General features: G+C 46.6%; 1 protein-coding gene across 1 annotated transcript in view; it reads left to right on the top strand.

Annotated features, from left to right (window-relative positions):
* CENPU (centromere protein U) overlaps positions 1 to 20,826 on the top strand; it is an 82,257-nt gene that overhangs the window by 48,078 nt on the left and 13,353 nt on the right. The window contains exons 7-10 of the mRNA XM_040418731.1: positions 6,102 to 6,192; positions 7,539 to 7,667; positions 14,949 to 15,018; positions 16,337 to 16,457. Coding sequence (XP_040274665.1) covers positions 6,102 to 6,192; positions 7,539 to 7,667; positions 14,949 to 15,018; positions 16,337 to 16,457 — 411 coding nt within the window. The remainder of the gene's footprint in view (positions 1 to 6,101; positions 6,193 to 7,538; positions 7,668 to 14,948; positions 15,019 to 16,336; positions 16,458 to 20,826) is intronic.

Below are 20,826 nucleotides of genomic sequence, written 5' to 3'. Positions count from 1 at the left end.
TCGCTGCGCCAATGGTAACCAGGAGCTAGGGATAGGGGAGACTAGTACTGGGTCTCTGACAACTAGTCTCTCCCTACAATGGATATAAGGTGACAGTGGCACCATCCACATCAATTCCCACAGTTGTCCGTGGAAACCTATTAAGCCCTCCCTGTCCTTGCGCAGCAATAGAGACTGCCCAACTTCGTCACACTGTGGGGGAAAGCCCTGTTACCAGTATGTCATTCTTCTGGTCATAGAACATGTACTTCGTTTGGTCTTTCTAAACGTTCCAACGCGTTTCGTTGGACATTAGTCCAACTCATCAGGGGACATATTGACAATAAGCTCAGTTTCTGAGGTGGTGATCCCTGCGTTGGGCTGTGTTTGTGACCGCACACCCGAACTCAAGCCCACCTCTTCTCATTGGCTTACAATACCATCATCAGATGCAGAAGGGAAAATGAATCCCAGTAGAGTAATGCATTAAATTACATAAGTGTAAGTACTTATCTTTACCCCGGGTCATGTGTATAGCCCGATGACGCGCAGAAACAGCTGCCGCTTTCCCCATTGGATCACATGACTGCCAGGCCTCCCGACCATGTGTGAGGCTCTATGATGCGGGCGCCATGTGACCCTCGGGGGAATGACATCAGGGAGGGAGTGTCCCTCCCCTCTTGTCCTGCCAGCGGAGGCAGGTATAGAGTGGAGGAGGTGGGGACAATCGCTGCGGGATAGCAGTGCCCCCTCTCCCCACTATTTATCCTCATGCTTAATTCAATAGTGATAGAATGGCTGTGCTTTATTGTAAAATACAGAGAGTGCGCTGTGGAGCATTTTAAACGGCATAAGGAAAGTTGGCAACTCCCCTATATGACCACAAATATATATGGGGGAAGGGGGGAGATGTCATTCCCAGAGGGTCACATGGCGCGCGCATCATAGAGCCTCACACATGATCGGGAGTCCTGGCGGTCATGTGATCCAATGGGGAAGGGGGCGGCTGTTTCTGCGCGTCATTGGACTATACACATGACCCGGTCACGTGACAGACAGCTGACCGCTCTGTGGAGGGGCGGGCCGGCGTTCACGGCGTCCTTTAAAAAGCGCCACTTTACATGTGGCAATGTTGCTGCCACTAGCCAGAATACAGCCGCATCCGTGTGGAGCGATAGATGGGGGTGCAAAGATAAGTACTGAGACTTATGTAATTTAATGCATTACTCTACTGGGATTCATTTTCCCTTCTGCATTTGATGATTGTATTGTAAGCCAATGAGAAGAGGTGGGCTTGAGTTTGGGTGTGCGGTCACAAACAGCCCAACGCAGGGATCACCACCTCTGAAACTGAGCTTATTGCCAATAGGTCCCCTGCCTAAGCAGGATCAGTTTAGGAAATGTATAAATCTCCATTTGCCCCGGTTATGGTGAATGGTCTACTGTCCTCCACCATTGCGCTTTACAGAGGCACTAGACAAGGTTGTCGCCTTTCACCCTAAAAGCTATTAAACCCTCAGCAATAAGGATTATATCAGTATATTTGGGTATCGTTATCGGCTCTCGAAGACCGTATGGCGATTATAATATATGCCGATGTTATGGCCGTGTTTATGGCCAACCTGAATGCTATCCTTCCTAGAGCTATCTCCCTTAATAGATTTGGGACCTTCTCTGGCCTCCTGATTAACTGGCAAATATCATATTTAATGCCCTTACACAGGAACAACTGTGGGTGGGCAGAGGAGGTTTGCGGTCTACAGGTAACCTTTCACTTTAAGTACTTGGGGATTATTATTTCATGGGATAGCTTCTTATAGATTATTGGACTACCTCCTAGGTAAATTTGCTCTATGCAAGTTACTTCCTCTTTCTGTAGCAAAGGATTCATTTGAAAACAATAGTTCTTTCTAAAATGTTATACGTACTGGAACACGCTGATGTTGTGGTCATTAGACGAGTCTTTACTCTTGTTCTTGACATGTACGGGTAGATCTAAACTAAAACTTGCCATGCACCAAAGACCTAAAGAGTCAGCGTGTGCCTGATTTAATTTTGTATTTAGCGGGACCAGTCCATTTTATATTCCCCCTCTCCCCGTCTCTCTTCCATTAGAACCTGAGGACTATAGACCTAGGTATCTGCTGCCGGTTCTCAGATTAGCTAGACAAGATTGGTTGCATTCTACAGTAGTATTTCGCTGCACCGAATATATAGTGGTAATTCCCATATGGTGTAACTCTGGCCTCTATCATTTAACGAAGATATCACATATTCATTTTTGGAGATCTTTGGGATTAAGCACAGTGTCTCGCGTGTTCAACTCTACTTGTACTTTAAAAATAATTACCGAACTTACAGGGGCTGTCTCACTTCAGGAAATGGCATTTATCATGTAGAGAAAGTTACTACAAGGCACTTACTAATGTATTGTGATTGTCCATATTGCCTCCTTTGCTGGCTAGATTAATTTCTTCATCACATTATACATTGCTCGTTTCCATGTTGACGACCACCCTGCAATCAATCAGTGGTTGCTCTGATTGCACACTATAGGAAATAGCGCCAGTCTCTCTGGTGGCCTGGACCGCGAGAGCGCGCATAGGCCAACTTTCTCTACACGATAAATGCTGTTTGCTGAAGTGAGACAACCCCTTTTAAGGATTTGTTTTCGGTACCGGATACCTAATTATTCAAATGTATTTAGTTACGTCTTGTCCTTCTTTCTTTAATTCCTACCCCCATTTAAATAAATGTGATCTTATCCTTTGATTGGGATACTTTGCTCACACTGTCCGAGGGATTTGGTGTCTCTCGTATACACCAATTGCTATCTGCCGAATTGCTATGAAAACCTAGTATAGCAGAATCTAAATGGGAAAGCATGGATTCCCTCTCTCTCTTTGGAGGATTGGATAATGGCGCAGCAATCTTACCTAGGAGTATCTTCTGCCGCAAATATTAATGATATAACTTTGTATTATCCGTCAGTGTTAGTTAACACCAGTTCGTCCGTTTCATATGGGTGGGATAACCACTAATGCTTGCCATAGATGTTCTGCAGCTTGTGTGGACCTTGCCCATCTTACCTAGTTATGCCCTGTCTTTCCTTATTTGCTACCAGGAACTTGTTAGATTATATACATATGCTATAATAATACTTAGACATCTGTACTATATTTATGTATGGTTTCGTATTTTTATTTTCGCTTCTGTCCTTCCTCGAGGATATTTTTTTCTTGTATAAGTTATCTCTACATTATTTTTGTGTTTTTAATGAAATGAGTCTTTTGCCACCCATTTTGTTGTTGAGATCAGCAATATATGGGGTGTATATTTTCTGATTCCATACAATGCTGTCTTCAGAGCTGATCTGTGCCAAAGGGGCAGAGCTTATCGCAGCCCATCTGCTCTCTAGCAGTCTCAGGATCCACACCCCCAGCAGGCAAGATGTCTGACATATCACTGACATTCCAGAAATCATTACCCATTAGAGAAAACACTTGTTCTAAAAGTTTCCAATATTGTATTTTGTACATCATATTTTACATACTGACACCTACAGGAGCTTTTATGACATCCCCTAGCAGCTAAAACAGCTTACATTCTTCTGGGAACACTTTCTGTGGGAATTTTTTACAAGAGGGCCTGGCTTGCAATCTCCATTTTAGTTCATGCCAAAAGCATTTAAGTGAGTTGAGGTCAAGGCTCTGTGAGGGCTAGTCAAGTACTTCCACACCATACTCGCCCAACCATGCCTTTATGGACCTTGCGTTGTGCAGTCATGCTAGGACAGAACAGTTATTTCCCCAAACTGTTCTCACAAAGTTGGAAGCGTACAATTGTCCAAAATGTCTTAAAGGGGTTAGCGAGTAATATATAATGATGACCTATCCTCATGAAAGGTCATCATTATCAGATCGTTGGGGGTCCGAGTCCCGGCACCCCTGTCGATTAGCTCTTACGGGGAGCCGCTGCGCTCACCGGAGCTCTGGTGAGCGCTGCCTGTTCCTGGCATCTCTCCCTATCACAGTGGCTGTGCTTGGTATTGCAGCCCAGCCCCATTCACTTCAGTGGGGCTGAGCTGCAACTAGGACATGTGACTGATGTACAGTGACGTCACCCGGCCTCTTCTGACAGCTGATCTGCGGGGGTCCCAGGTGTCGGAGCTCCTCTGATCTGATATTGATGACCTTTCCTGAGGATAGGTCATCAATATTTATTACCGGATCACCCCTTAATATGCTGAAGCATTGACTTCCCTTCACTGAAACTATGGGACCTAGGAAAACACCTTAAAACAGCCCATAACATTATCCCTCTTCCACCAAATTTTACAGTTGGCTCAATGCAGGTAAACGTTTTCCTGGCATTCACCAAACCTAGGCTCCTCCATCAGACTGCAATATAGAGAAGAGGGATTCATCACTCCACAGAGTCCAATGGTGCTTCACACCACTTCATCAGTTGCTTGGTGATATATGGCTTGCGTGCAGCTGCTTGGCCATAGAAACCCATGCCATGAAGCTCTGGATGCACAGTTTGTGTGCTGATGTTAATGCCATTGTAGATATTGAGTTAGCAGAGCATTGGCAACTTTTATGCACTATGTGCCCCAGCACTCCACGACCCCACTCTATAAAATTACATGGTCTTCACTCTGATGTTGAGTTACCGTTGTTTCTCAATAAATTCAGTAGCCTCTGGGCCTTCAGACTTCTCAGGAATGCCCACCAGCCTAATATTATTGCGGCGAGAGCGGTTTTCAAGGTCTTCAGTTTTTGCATGAAGCGCCGCTATATCCTTTGACGCAGCTCGGCTCTCTCTCTGTAGGGTAACAGCCCCATCTTCCAGATCCGAGACCCTCCTCTCTACTTCTGAGGTGCGTTCAGCCACCTTATGCAGGTCATGACGGATAATGGATATATCCGCTTTTAGGCTTCCAATGTTAATATTCATAGTCTGGAGGGTGACATTACAACTAGCAATAGCTGCCATCACGTCTTTCAAGGTGGGCTCAGGGGCAGTGATCACTGGCAGACCCTTTTCAGTGCTGCACAGGCTAGAGCTCGCCCCCCCCCCCTCTTTCTGAACAGGGGAATGCTGGTCATCATTACAGGGGCCATCTTGCTCCCCTAAGCTTTCCTCCACTTGTGCCAGAGTGTCATCTCCTTCTCCCCATATATGGCTGGGGGACTGATGGGACTTGTGAGCGAAGCGCTCTAGCCGCGCTGCAGCTCCCTGACTCACCGCCGCCCTCAGGTCAGGCCATTTCTCCTCCTCAGCGCCATCTTGAGAACGGGTCTCTCTCTCCTAACGGGTCTCTCTCTCCTGACGGCTCGGCGTTTTGCCTCTCTTCGCAGGTATAATGATGTTTTCTTGCACCAGACCGCTTCCTGGATATGTCCCCAGCTCCTCCAGGTATTTTTAAGATAGATCGTCACCGTATTCGATATAATAGAAAGGATTCTTGCCGGAGCTAGTGCAGCGCGCGTCCTACTCCATGCGCCGCTAGGCTCCACCCTCAGTTACCGTTGTTTCTAAACGCTGGTGGAATATCTAGGAGGAAGAATTATTACAAACTGACTTGTTTCAACCATATTACTGTGCTGGAATTCAGTGATCTCATTTTCTCACAAATGCTTGTAAAGGCAGACTGCATGGCTAGGAGCTGGATTTTATACACCTGTGGCAATGGGACTGAATGAAGCACCTGAATTCAGTGATTAAGAGGTGTGTCCGAATGCTTTTGTCCATATAGTGTATATTGATCTCTTAAGCTTTTGATTAACTGTTACGTTTCACACCTAACCTTTAGAAAAACGCTTTATTTTTTAATTAAGAGCTGAGGTATGCTCTACTTGTTGTTGTTGTTGTTGTTGTTGTTGTTGTTGTTGTGCTGCTAGTTTTCCTTCATTGTCTTCAGTGAGGATAAAACTACATTGAAAGCTATAGACTTGGGTCTAGGAGCATTTCTATGCTAATCTATGGTAAGTTTTCTATGTGAGTTGTCATAATGCTAGAAATGAACCTGGCCTTAATCAGTTATTACAGTGAGGAAGATGATCTCTCTGTATATATGTGTATATAACTTATATTCACACCTTTTTTTTAATTTTTAGTATGAGACCAAACCAGGAGCAATTAAAGAGGAAAAGTGCAGCCAATGCAGAACACAGTGATCGTAGACCTGACACTGCCAAACAGAAGAGGGTGTGTGAAACCTTGTTAACCTGATTATTTATATATATATATATATATATATATATATATATATAATATAATATAATATAATATAATTTTCCCATTAAAGGGAGTCTGTCACCTAGCGTTTTAGACCGCTCAGATCGCGTTACAGAACATTTGCCTCCCCCCCCCCCCCCCCAAATAAAATAGTACTTCTCTTGTGTCTGTCCCATGTAGAGATCCTGAAAAAAAGTACTTTATAAAGTTATGGAAATTAGCAGTCGCAAGAGCCCAGGCCCCTCAGCTAACCGCTCCCCTTGCAGTCCTCTGGCCCGCCCTCCTCTCCTACTTAGTTCTCCTCCGCTGGCTTGGAGATCTCGCACAGGCCTGTGCATGCGCACTGTTAAGATCAGTGCCTCTGACCATAGTGAGCAGAGCAGTGCGCGGGCCCAGCGGTTACCGGCACTCGTGCAAGATCTCTAAGTTAGAGGAGGAGCCAGCTGAGGGGCCTGGGCACTTGCGGCCGTAACACCGCCTCTGGGCACTTGCGGCCGCTAATTTATATACCTTTGTAAAATATTTTTTCAGGATCTCTACGTGGGACAGACACAAGAGATGTACTATTTTAATGGGGGCAAACGTTCTGTAACTCGATCTGAGCGGTCTAAGACTCTGAGTAGGTGACACTCCCTTTAAGTTTTATTATAGTTTTTAAAATATCTGTTTTATAATCAGGTAAGATTATAATGTTAAGCAGTAAATTGAATAGCTTTAGTTTATTAGCTGTTTCAAATATCTAACTCTGATAATACAAGCTCCCGTAAAACTAGAATTGGAAGCGTGAAGCCAGATGTAGATTTAAATCTTGTATGCTGTGATTAAAAGAAACATGCACGTTGGGTTTAGATTTTGCTTTAGCTGCAGATTTTGGTTTTCAGACTGCAGACCCAATGCTATTTAATAATCATTTCATATTTGCCTCGAGAACTATGTTTGTCAGAGCTTTCTGTGGTTTTTAATGTAAAATCTGTTTAGCGGTTGTTACTTTTCATGTTTTTTTTTTTTCTCCTTTTACCCGGTACTTTATTTGGGAAAACCATAGCATTGAAAACAAAATGTAAAACCGTGATAGCAAATTTCCATAGAAGCAATTCTAGTTTCAGGGGTTATTATACACACACATCTATTTCCTGGAAATTACAGATAAAAATATATACATATGCACAGAAACACATGCCAACACACGTGACAATGAGATGATTATTTTTATTTTTTTTCCATTCTGCTTTTGATTCCTGGTTTTTCATAAATTCCTCTTTTTTGTTCTATACTCCTTGAAAATCATGTCTTCCAATTTTTTTGTGTATTTTTAGACTCCACAAAAGAAAGCAGTACATGTACCAGAACCAGGTCCTTCTAAGAGGCTTGGGACTCCCAAAAATGTGCGTGATGGAGCGCATTCATCAAAACAAGCTCCAAATAGTACACCAAATAGAAGTTTGGTGAGTAACACTTCTGAGCAGGCATATTCATGATCTTTGTTCTTGTAGGGTTCTTTGGGCTAATGCATAATTATAATTGATGTCAATCTCACCTTTATTACTGATACAGAGAAAAGCTTATAAGTGTAACAAGACCAAAGATCGCTTAGATTTTACTCCCACTGAGTATTACAAAAAATCTTCTCATATGAAACATGTCAGAAGGTGGGGGAGAGACCCTACAGAGACCTCCACAAGTCACTAGAAGGAAGAAGCTGAAGACTTCTCAACTCCTGTTACCATCTCTCCACTTGATTCTGGAGTGCTGATTTTAGGAGTCACAGTAGTCGCCTCTTTCAAGCAGTGCAGTTGCTCTGTACAGATAGTTTTCATGTATATCTTCCATTGTTTCAGATCAGGTGTGCATATGAGCTCTTAACAAGCTCTGCCTCTGATGCCCCAATATGTAAGGCAGCTATCCTATAAGTAAACATTCAACCCTTTAAATAGGCTTTGAGACAGAGCAGAGAGTACTGGCTTAACTGAGTGAGGGGCCTAGGTCAGGATTTGGAGGGGGGGGGGGGTTACTACCTCTTTATGGAAAGCGCCTTAAAATGGCTTGAGGAGACTTATAGGCCATACATGCTTCTCTGGAATTCTGGAAAGAATTGATCCAAACTCTCTCACCCAGTTAAGCCAATACACTCTGCTCTGCACTGATGAGGGGCAATCACTCTGAAACAGCTGTCTGCAGATGAGGTGCTGGCTTAATATCAGAGTCATGTCTCAAGGCCTGTTTAAAGAGTTGAACATTGACTTATAGGATCGGTGGCTTACATCTGGTGGCATCAGAGGCAGCGCTTGCTAAGAGCTCATTTACATCCTTACTTCCCAGAATTCCAGAGAGGCATGTATGGCCTATAAGCCTCCTCATTTCATTTAGGGCGCTCTCTGAAAGGAGAGGTTGTACCCCCAAAAATTGTTTATCATTAGAGTAAAATTAATGAATGAAGGCCATGCTTCCTCTCCACAATTTCAAGCTAACCCAGTTCACTCCAGAGATTCTGATTACTGCACTAAATTACCTCGACTGACGGAGACCACAAAAAGAGACCCACCGTTCTGAGTTCAAGAAGTCTGACATAATGTAGCCAGCTCCTCATATTTATTGAGAAGCATAATGGGAGCATTTGATAAATTTTATGTTCTAATATTTTTCGAGCGTTTGAGTTGTCACCTATAGAAAAACAGAAGAACAGGTGAGACATAAGTCATATATTGGTAAAGACTATGGGGGTCATTTTATCAAGCTGAAATATGCCTAAATTAGTTAGTTGTGCCTCAATCTGCAACTTTTCCCCGCTCACTACAGGTTTGAAGTGGGTGGGGAAGGGGACGGGCAAGCAGGCCCATGTCATTTACCATTTTCTACGCCTGTTTCAGGTGTAGAATAAGGTCCAAATGTAAAACTGCTAGGAAGCTGTTTTACATTTAAAAGCAGTGCTGGTTGTGCTGAAGTTATAAAGAGGCCGGTGCCTCTTCATAACGCCAGCAATGGCATCTAAAACAGGAACCGGGTGTACATATGTGGATTATTATAATTCTGCTAGCATGTTCTTTTGCACATTTCTACTGATAATAAACTGGGCTTCGTGCCATAGTTCTCTGAATAAGGGCTCATGTACACAGCCTTTGGCCGGCCGTATTGCAGCCCGCATACAGCCGGTCCGCAATCCGGGAGATGCGGAGCGGAACCCCACGAAAGCACTACGGAGTGCTTCCCTGGTGTTTCTGGCCGTGCATCCACACCGCAAAAAAGTAGTGCATGCACTACTTTTTTGCGGATCGGACTGATCTCTGACCCATTCAAGCTGAATGGGTCTTAATTAGGGATGAGCGAACCCGAACTGTATAGTCGTACCGAATTTTGGGGTGTCCGTGACACGGACCCGAACATTTTCGTAAAAGTCTGGGTTCGGTGTTCGGCGCTTTCTTGGCGCTTTTTGAAAGGCTGCAAAGCAGCCAATCAACAAGCGTCATGCTACTTGCCCCAAGAGGCCATCACAGCCATGCCTACTATTGGCATGGCTGTGATTGGCCAGTGCAGCATGTGACCCAGCCTCTATATAAGCTTGGGTCACGTAGCGCTGCACGTCACTCTGCTGATACAAGCGTAGGGAGAGGTTGCAGCTGCGACGTTAGGGCGAGATTAGGCAGTGATTAACTCCTCCAAAAGACTTCATTCAGTGATCGATCTACAGCTGTGGATCATTGAACTGCTGCTATTAAATTGCTCAGTGTTTTTAGGCTGCCCAGAGCGTTTTTCAGTCACTTTTTTCTGGGGTGATCGGCGGCCATTTTGTGGCTTGTGGTGCGCCAGCACAAGCTACCACCAAGTGCATTTAACCATCAATAGTGTGGTTATTTTTGCTATATCCTACATCAGGGTCAAGCTTTCATCAAGTGCATTTAACCATCAATAGTGTGGTTATTTTTTGGCCATATACTAAATCAGGTGCAGGCTGAGCCTGTGTCACCCAAGTGCATTTAACCATCAATAGTGTGGTTATTTTTTGGCCATATACTACATCAGGGGCAAGTTGAGCCTGTCATCCAGCGCCTAAAAAATAGGCCTCACATTTATATTCCTCCAAATCAGTACTGTTTTAGCTGGTCCAGTTATTTTTAGTGACCGTAAAAGCACAGTTTTTTTTCTGGGTTGAAAACAATTCCCAAATTTGCAATTCTCAAAATTAGTGGTTTCTGCTGTATCAGGCCTACTTTAAATCTATCCCTAAAAGGGTATATTAGATTCAAGGTGCTGATAGGGTCATTCTGAAAAACTTAACACACACGCTACAGTGCAGATACAAGTCTAATTCTGTGATTAAACGTATACCTGTGGTGAACGGTAACAATGAGGAAAACATCTAGTAAGGGACGCGGACGTGGACATGGTCGTGGTGGTGTTAGTGGACCCTCTGGTGCTGGGAGAGGACGTGGCCGTTCTGCCACAGCCACACGTCCTAGTGTACCAACTACCTCAGGTCCCAGTAGCCGCCAGAATTTACAGCCATATTTGGTGGGGCCCAATGCCGTTCTAAGGATGGTAAGGCCTGAGCAGGTACAGGCATTAGTCAATTGGGTGGCCGACAGTGCATCCAGCACGTTCACATTATCTCCCACCCAGTCTTCTGCAGAAAGCGCACAGATGGCGCATGAAAACCAAGCCCATCAGTCTGTCACATCACACCCATGCATATCAGGGAAACTGTCTGAGCCTCAAGTTATGCAGCAGTCTCTTATGCTGTTTGAAGACTCTGCTGGCAGGGTTTCCCAAGGGCATCCACCTAGCCCTTCCCCAGGGGTGGAAGAGATAGAATGCATTAACGCACAACCACTTATTTTTCCTGATGATGAGGACATGGGAATACCACCTCAGCACGTCTCTGATGATGACGAAACACAGGTGCCAACTGCTGCGTCTTTCTGCAGTGTGCAGACTGAACAGGAGGTCAGGGATCAAGACTGGGTGGAAGACGATGCAGGGGACGATGAGGTCCTAGACCCCACATGGAATGAAGGTCGTGCCACTGACTTTCACAGTTCAGAGGAAGAGGCAGTGGTGAGACCGAGCCAACAGCGTAGCAAAAGAGGGAGCAGTGGGCAAAATCAGAACACCCGCCGCCAAGAGACTACGCCTGCTACTGACCGCCGCCATCTGGGACCGAGCACCCCAAAAGCAGCTTCAAGGAGTTCCCTGGCATGGCACGTCTTCAAACAATGTGCTGACGACAAGACCCGAGTGGTTTGCACGCTGTGCCATCAGAGCCTGAAGCGAGGCATTAACGTTCTGAACCTTAGCACAACCTGCATGACCAGGCACCTGCATGCAAAGCATGAACTGCAGTGGAGTAAAAACAAGGAAGTCACTCAGGCTCCCCCTGCTACTTCTTCTGCTGCTGCCGCCTTGGCCTCTTCTGCTGCTGCCGCCGCCTCGGCCTCTTCCTCCGCCTCTGGAGGGACGTTGGCACTTGCCGCCCAGCAAACATGGGATGTACCACCAACACCACCACCTGCGTCACCAAGCATCTCAACCATGTCACACGGCAGCGTTCAGCTCTCCATCTCACAAACATTTGAGAGAAAGCGTAAATTCCCACCTAGCCACCCTCGATCCCTGGCCCTGAATGCCAGCATTTCTAAACTACTGGCCTATTAAATGCTGTCATTTAGGCTGGTGGACACACACAGCTTCAAACAGCTCATGTCGCTTGCTGTCCCACAGTATGTTGTTCCCAGCCGGCACTACTTCTCCAAGAGAGCCGTGCCTTCCCTGCACAACCAAGTATCCGATAAAATCAAGTGTGCACTGCGCAACGCCATCTGTGGCAAGGTCCACCTAACCACAGATACGTGGACCAGTAAGCACGGCCAGGGACGCTATATCTCCCTAACTGCACACTGGGTAAATGTAGTGGCGGCTGGGCCCCAGGCGGAGAGCTGTTTGGCGCACGTTCTTCCGCCGCCAAGGATCGCAGGGCAACATTCTTTGCCTCCTGTCTCCTCCTCCTCCTCCTACTCAGCTTCCTCCTCCTCCTCTTCTTCCACCTGCTCATCCAGTCAGCCACACACCTTCACCACCACTTCAGCACAGCCCGGGGTAAATGTCAGCAGGTCATTCTGAAACTCATATGTTTGGGGGACAGGCCCCACACCGCACAGGAGTTGTGGCGGGGTATAGAACAACAGACCGATGAGTGGTTGCTGCCGGTGAGCCTCAAGCCTGGCCTGGTGGTGTGCGATAATGGGCGAAATCTCGTTGCAGCTCTGGGACTAGCCGGTTTGACGCACATCCCTTGCCTGGCGCATGTGCTGAATTTGGTGGTGCAGAAGTTCATTCACAACTACCCCGACATGTCAGAGCTGCTGCATAAAGTACGGGCCGCCTGTTCGCGCTTCCGGCGTTCACACCCTGCCGCTGCTCGCCTGTCTGCGCTACAGCGTAACTTCGGCCTTCCCGCTCACCGCCTCATATGCGACGTGCCCACCAGGTGGAACTCCACCTTGCACATGCTGGACAGACTGTGCGAGCAGCAGCAGGCCATAGTGGAGTTTCAGCTGCAGCACGCACGGGTCAGTCGCACTGCGGATCAGCCCCACTTCACCACCAATGACTGGGCCTCCATGCGAGACCTGTGTGCCCTGTTGCGCTGTTTCGAGTACTCCACCAACATGGCCAGTGGTGATGACGCCGTTATCAGCGTTACAATACCACTTCTATGTCTCCTTGAGAAAACACTTAGGGCGATGATGGAAGAGGAGGTGGCCGAGGAGGAAGAGGGGTCATTTTTAGCACTTTCAGGCCAGTCTCTTCGAAGTGACTCAGAGGGAGGTTTTTTGCAACAGCAGAGGCCAGGTACAAATGTGGCCAGACAGGGCCCACTACTGGAGGACGAGGATGAGGAAGAGGTGGAGGAGGATGAGGATGAAGCAGGTTCACAGCGGGCTGGCACCCAACGCAGCTCGGGCCCATCACTGGTGCGTGGCTGGGGGGAAACACAGGACGATGACAAAACGCCTCCCACAGAGGACAGCTTGTCCTTACCTCTGGGCAGCCTGGCACACATGAGCGACTACATGCTGCAGTGCCTGCGCAACTACAGCAGAGTTGCCCACATTTTAACGTGTGCGGACAACTGGGTTGCCACCCTGCTGGATCCCCGGTACAAAGACAATGTGCCCACCTTACTTCCGACACTGGAGCGTGATAGGAAGATGCGCGAGTACAAGCGCACGTTGGTAGACGCACTACTGAGAGCATTCCCAAATGTCACAGGGGAACCAGTGGAAGCCCAAGGCGAAGGCAGAGGAGGAGCAAGAGGTCGCCAACGCAGCTGTGTCACGGCCAGCTCCTCTGAGGGCAGGGTTAGCATGGCAGAGATGTGGAAAAGTTTTGTCATCACGCCACAGCTAACTGCACCACCACCTGATACGGAACGTGTTAGCAGGAGGCAACATTTCAATAACATGGTGGAACAGTACCTGTGCACACCCCTCTACGTACTGACTGATGGTTCGGCCCCATTCAACTTCTGGGTCTCCAAATTGTCCACGTGGCCAGAGCTAGCCTTTTATGCCTTGGAGGTGCTGGCCTGCCCGGCGGCCAGCGTTTTGTCTGAACGTGTATTCAGCACGGCAGGGGGCGTCATTACAGACAAACGCAGCCGCCTGTCTACAGCCAATGTGGACAAGCTGACGTTCATAAAAATGAACCAGGCATGGATCCCACAGGACCTGTCCATCCCTTGTGCAGATTAGACATTAACTACCTCCCCTTAACAATATATTATTGTACTCCAGGGCACTTCCTCATTCAATCCTATTTTTATTTTCATTTTACCATTATATTGTGGGGCAACCCAAAGTTGAATGAACCTCTCCTCTGTCTGGGTGCCGGGGCCTAAATATGTGACAGTGGCCTGTTCCAGTGGTGGGTGAAGCCTGATTCTCTGCTATAACATAAATACTGATTCTGTGCTGACATGAAGCCAGATTCTCTGTTACGAGACCTCTCTCCTCTGCCTGGGTGCCTGGGCCTAAATATGTGACAGTGGCCTGTTCTAGTGGTGGGTGACGTGAAGCCTGATTCTCTGCTATGACATGAAGACTGATTCTCTGCTGACATGAAGCCAGATTCTCTGCTATGGCATGAAGAGACTGATTCTCTGCTGATGTGAAGCCAGATTCTCTGCTATGGGACCTCTGTCCAATTGATATTGGTTAATTTTTATTTATTTTTTATTTTAATTCATTTCCCTATCCACATTTGTTTGCAGGGGATTTACCTACATGTTGCTGCCTTTTGCAGCCCTCTAGCTCTTTCCTGGGTTGTTTTACAGCCTTTTTAGTGCCGAAGAGTTCGGGTGCCCATTGACTTCAATGGGGGTCGGGTTCGGATCCCGAACCCGAACATTTCCGGGAAGTTCGGCCGAACTTCTCGAACCCAAACATCCAGGTGTTCGCTCAACTCTAGTCTTAATCCATCCCGGCCGCTACACGGCTGTAGCCCCTCCATTGGGGACAGCAAATTGCGGTCCATAATGTACGGAACGGCTGCGTGCATGAGCCCTAAGGCACTTTGTTTGCTAAGTGTGATTAGCTCTTAATTGTACAGCAAGTTTTCCAATTATATTTTTTAACTTTAATAGTGTACTTTCAAGCTGCCTTTATAACCTTTTGTATTTAATGATCAGTTTAATTTTTAACAATAATTAATCAATAGCATCACTTTCTCACCAGGTGTCTGCCAAGAAGACAAAGACTCAAAGGAAAGAACCGAATTCCTCTAGTAAAAAGATATCAACAAAAGGTGAATAGTCTCGATATTGCTTTGGCCTCTAAAGTTACGGGTAATCACACAGTTTGGTTCACAGTTTTTTCCCTCCTAAATATAAATATATCACAATGTTGGGTCCCCCCCAACCCCACATTAGGTTATTTTATTTTCTTTTTTTACATTCTGGTGCTTCACCTAACCATGGGTATATGGCCTGTTCTTCAAATACATTGTCCACATTTTATTTGAAAAAAGATTCCGGAGTCTAAATATTCCTTCCTGATGCTTAAATATGTCACTAAGATGAATAACTATATGAATGACATAGCCAAATAAAAAATATCAATAGATCAGAGTTAAAATACTAGATAACCCCTTTAAAAGGGGTTATCTGGTAATAAATATGGGTGACCTAGCCCCATGCCATGATCTGTCATCAATATCAGATTGACTGGGGTCCAAGACCCGGGATCCCCAGCGATCAGCTGTTAGAAGAGGTTGGGCGCACAGTGAGCGCTGCGACCTCTTCCTAGGCCATGTGACGTCACATGGCCTAGTACAGCTCAGCCTCATTGAAGTGAATAGGGCTGAGCTGCCATACCAAGCACAGCCACTGTATTTGGGAGAGATCCGGGAGCCAGCTGCGCTCACCCGATCTCCGGTGAACGCGGCAGCTCCCCGTAACCACTGATGATAGGTGATCATTATATATTGCTGGAAACAGTTTTCTACTAACTAAATAGCCGTAACCTTTATTCACTATGTTTTTTTTTGTTTGTTTTTTTAATACCCAGCTCAAATCTGTTTAGTAACAGTTTCTAAATATCTTGCCCTGATAATGCAAGCTCCCATAAGACAAGAATTGGAAGAGTGAAGCTAGCTGTAGATTTTAATTTAGTATGCTCTCATAAAAGAAGCATGAGCGTTAGGTTTAGATTTAGCTTTTGCTGCAGTTTTTGGTTTTTAGGCCACTGAATGCCTCTGTAATTCACCTCCTGCTTTTAGGTGGTAAAATCCATTTTTAATCTCAAAACTATGGCCATCTGAAGTTGCTGCTAGTATTCCTAGAAATCATGGGTTCTATGTCTGTAGGTCTGAAATCTGAGAGAATAAAAAAAATAATAATTGGGCATGCTCTAAGACAGTAATGTTTAGCACAATGGGCACTTTTTTAATAAAATGGGTATTCCTTTAATTTAACTGGTTAAGAAATAAAGACAAAATTAAAAGCCTGCTATGCATTTTATTGAATATGTTAAATAACATGAACACACCCTTTTATTAAAGAAGCATACTGCACTAATATGTCTATAGATCGATTTAGTTGTATAATTATTTTATTTGGTTTTAGGTGAGATGGAGAAAGCCCTAGTAGACATCTGGAGCCCAGAAAATATGCCAAAGTCTGTCAGAAATGTGAATGAGCTAGATGTTGTGCTCTTTGAAAGTGGAAAACTTATCGAGTTGTACAGGTATGCGTCAAATAAAGGTTAGGGGAGGTACTAGCTTTAGTGTACCTAGAACCTGCTGTAAATGCCCTAAAATGCATTTTCTAATATAATTAATTTTTGGGTTTTCCATGTGCTCTAGGCAACTGAAGTGCCTATAGCACTGCTGTGTATGGGAGTACTGAATCCCCTTCCGCCGCACTGAGCGCTGTACGGGCAGGAGCTCCATAGCACATCACTGCTCCTCTCTGTACTAGCTATGCCAGGCTTTGGCTGAGGAGCGATGTGTTATGCTGAACTCCTACCCTGCATCTGTTGGCTCCGCTCCTCTAGCCCCTGCACCAGGCCCCTGTGCCCGCTCTACTAAAGCCTGGCATAGCACATGTGCTATGGATCTCCTTCCCGTACATCGCTCAGTGTGGTCGTAGGGGGACCATACTTCCATACAGAGCAGTGTATGAGAGTATGGATTGCAAAGGGCTATAGGTACCTGAACTTCAGTTGCCTATATGGCATAGAAAACAAAAAATGAAGTATATTAGAAATAAACATTATAGGGGTTTTACAGTATTTTTTTAATAAAGTTTATTTATAAGTTTTGGTACACTTTATAAGGAGACCAGTTGCAGTGGTCCATAAGAAAATAATATGCAAAGAGGTATCTCCCAGAGAAAGAACAGTTTTGCTAATGTTGTCATTTGGAAGTGGCTTACTCTAAATTGCTTTTCAATTTTTCAACAATCTTTGGATCATGACGAGGGAAAATGGCCAAACCTTCCATCTATATCTATAGTCAGTGTCAGCTGTTTTGGGGTTATGGCACCTTATCAGTATGGAGTAGGATTCTGGCTGGCTGTGTGAGGTGTCTTGGACGCAGCTTAGGGGAGGTACTGGCTCTCCTTATGAAGACTTACTGTTCTTGGAGACTTAATGGCAGTGCTCCATGGGAAAATAATATGCAAAGATGAGGAGCAAGTGCTCTGAAACAGCTGTCTTTTGATAGATGGTTTGGCTATTTTCCTTTGTCTTTTTCCAAGACTTATTGAAAAGTCAAACATTGACTTTATATGGAGCCAGCTCCAATAGGGGGCATTGGTGAAATGGTCAGTAAAAATGGTCTGTTAGATTATATAGTATAATATGCAGAATGCTGGATAAAGTGTCTGCAATTTTCCCCAGAAACTCCCAACACATCCTAACAGCCAGAGACTGTTAGCATATGTTAGGAATTATGGTTCATAACAGAGCACGCAGCAGTGTACTGTACTGTACTGTATTGTGCTATAGTACACAGTTTTGAGGAATACTGCACTGTATTGAGACTTGAGTAGTGTTGGGCGAGCATGCTTGGCCAAACACTATTTTCACTCTAGCATCGCGATGCTCGGCACATCGCGGTGTTTGGCCAAACACCGGGTGTGCTCGTGCGCGATGCTTGAGTCTCCTCCCCGCACGTTTGTTGGCTGCTATGCAGCCAATAAACGTGCGCGGAAGTACTGGCACGCACTGTAATGCCGTAGCTATGTTGGTTACTGGCATTACAGTGATTGGCTGGCCGAAACGCGTCATCGGGTGCTATATAGCACCCGATGACACGTGGTTCGGCTCAGTGTTAGGGCGAGCTGAAGCAGAAGGGACAGATAGTGTAGGGAGAGGAATTGTGTGAGTTTTGAGTGTTGGAAGGTGTTAGAAACCCAAAAGTCCTTTTAAGGACTATTGTTTTATCTGGCTGAGAAATATATTAGCGCAACGTGCGCTAAATTGCGTCCAATTGTTTAGGCGCTGGTGACAGCGCCATTATCTGTGCTACATCTCCTGTATAACGTTAGCGCATCCTAAATATGACATTCTGCGCAATAGTTTGGCCGCTGGTGACAGCTCCATTACCTGCGCTACATCTCCTGTATAACGTTTCCGCATCCCAAATATCTGTGACATTCACTGTAATTTATTTGCGCATACGCTTACAAAACCTGCGCTACTGTAAGTGTGACATACTTGCAAGCATATATACCATTTAATATGCTCAAGGCGAGCAGTAAGGGACGAGGAAGTGGCCGTGCTGCTGATGGTGTGCACAGAGGCCGTGGCCCTGGGCGCGGTGAAACTGTGCCTGCTGCCAGAGCACAAGAAACACACTCATCCACGATACCTAGCTTCATGTCCCAGTTTGCAGGGCGGCGCAGGACAGCACTCTCAAAGTCAGACCAGTGCGACCAGGTGGTCGGTTGAATTGCAGCAGATAATGCTTCCAGTCTGTTAAGCACCACCCTGTCTTCCACAAAGTCCAGTCTCAGTAGCCAAGAGTCTGGTCAACAGAATCCTCACCCTGATCCTCCTTCCTCCCACCATGGAGAGTTTTTGCAAACAAGTGATCCCACTCCTTGATTTGGGCCTCTCGCCAAGCCCGCTTGAAGAGGGACATGAGGAGATCTTGTGCCCTGATTCCCAAACTCTTGAGCATTCACAGTCAGAAGAAAATGACGGTGGGGAACGGCAATTAGTGTTTCACGAGGTGGATGATGATGATGAGACAGTTGTCAATAAGTGAGGTTCTTGTTAGGTCAACAAGTCAGGAGGCTGACCAGAGTGAGGAAGTGGAAGAGGAGGTGGTGGACGATGAAATCACTGACCTGGGAAGGTGGCAAGCCGAGCAAGGACAGCAGTACAGAGGGAGAGGGATCCGCAGCACCGCAACAGGCTGGAAAAGGCAGTGGGTGGCAAAAGGGAGAAGGTGGGCCACACCAAACCGGCCCACAACTGTTCCCCAAAGCACCCCCTTGCGGCAATCTCCCTTGCCAAGGGGTAGGTGTTCCGCAGTCTGGCGCTTTTTTGAGGAAAGTGTGGAGGATAAAAGAATTGTCATTTGCAACCTGTGCAGTACCAAAATGAGAAGGGGCGTGAACACTAGCAACCTCACCACCCTCAGCATGATCTGCCACATGGCATCAAAGCACCCTAGGTGGGCCAAATGCCTGGGTCCACAATCTGTCTCTGCGGGTCACACCACTCCCCTGTCCAAGACGCAGGCCCGGATGCCTCCCGCCCTGCACCTGGACCTTCACAAGCACAATCAGCTAGCACATCCACTTCTGTGTCCCAGCGCAGCGTACAGATGTCCATACCCCAGGCCTTTGAACGAAAGTGCAAATAAACAGCCACCCACCCACAGGCCATAGCACTAAATGTACACCTTTCCAAATTGCTGGCCCTGGAAATGTTGCCATTTAGGCTTGTGGACACTGAGGCTTTCTGCTGCCTGATGGCGGCAGCTGTCCCTCATTACTCAGTCCCCAGTTGCCACTATTTTTCCAGGTGTGCCATCCCCGCCTTACACCAGCATGTGTCCCGTAACATCACCCATTCCCTGACCAACGCAGTTATTGGGAAGGTCCACTTAACGACTGACACATGGACAAGTGCTTGTGGTCAGGGATGCTACATTTCCCTGACAGCACACTGGGTGAACGTTGTGGAGGCCGGGAGCAAGTCGTACCCTGGGATGGCACAGGTGCTACCGACACCAATGATTGCGGGCCCTACTTCCATCAGGATTTCCGTCACCACCTACATTAGTGGCAGCAACCCCCCCCCCCCCCCCCCCCTTCTCCTCTTCCACCTCTGAATTCTTATCTTGCAGCACCAGTCAGCCATCAGTCAGTAGCTGGAAGCAGTGTAGCACTGCAGTGGGGAAGCGGCAACAGGCCGCACTGAAACTTATTTGCTTAGGTGACAAATAGCACACCACCGCAGAGTTGTGGCAGGGTATAAGGGACCAGACTGAGCTGTGGCTCTCTCCACTCAACCTACAATCAGGCATGGTTGAGTCTGATAATGGCCGTAACTTAGTGGCGGCTTTGGAGCTCAGCAAGCTCACACACATACCATGCCTAGCCCACGTGTTAAACTTGGTGGGTCAGTGGTTTCTCAAGGTGAAGGTGCGCCACGTGTGTGCCCATTTCCGAAAGTCATTTCATCTACAGCTGCCAACCGCTCTGGCAACGCTGCAGCAGCGCTTGCAATTGCCAGTTCACCGACTGTTGTGTGATGTGAGCACGCGCTGGAACTCCATGTTCCACATGTTGGCCAGGCTTTGTGAGCAGCAGAGGGCAGTAGGGGAATACCAGCTGCAACATGGTCGTCTCCTTTCCAGTCAGCTTCCGCTCTTCACAAGCGACGAGTGGGCATGGATGTCTGACCTCTGTGAGGTATTATGCAACTTTGAGTAATCAACACAGATGGTGAGCGGCGATGCCGCTATTATCAGCGTAGCCATCCCACTTCTGTGTCTACTGAAACGCTCACTGCTCACAATGATGGCGGACGCTTTGCATGTGGAAATGGGGGAAGACAGTACACAGGGTGATAGCCAGACCACCCTCATTTTGTCTTC

This window comes from Bufo bufo, chromosome 2 (assembly GCF_905171765.1).
Source record: "Bufo bufo chromosome 2, aBufBuf1.1, whole genome shotgun sequence".
NCBI lineage: Eukaryota > Metazoa > Chordata > Amphibia > Anura > Bufonidae > Bufo > Bufo bufo.
The sequence above is the reverse complement of the archived record's forward strand: the minus strand, read 5'-3'. Positions and strand labels throughout refer to the sequence as shown.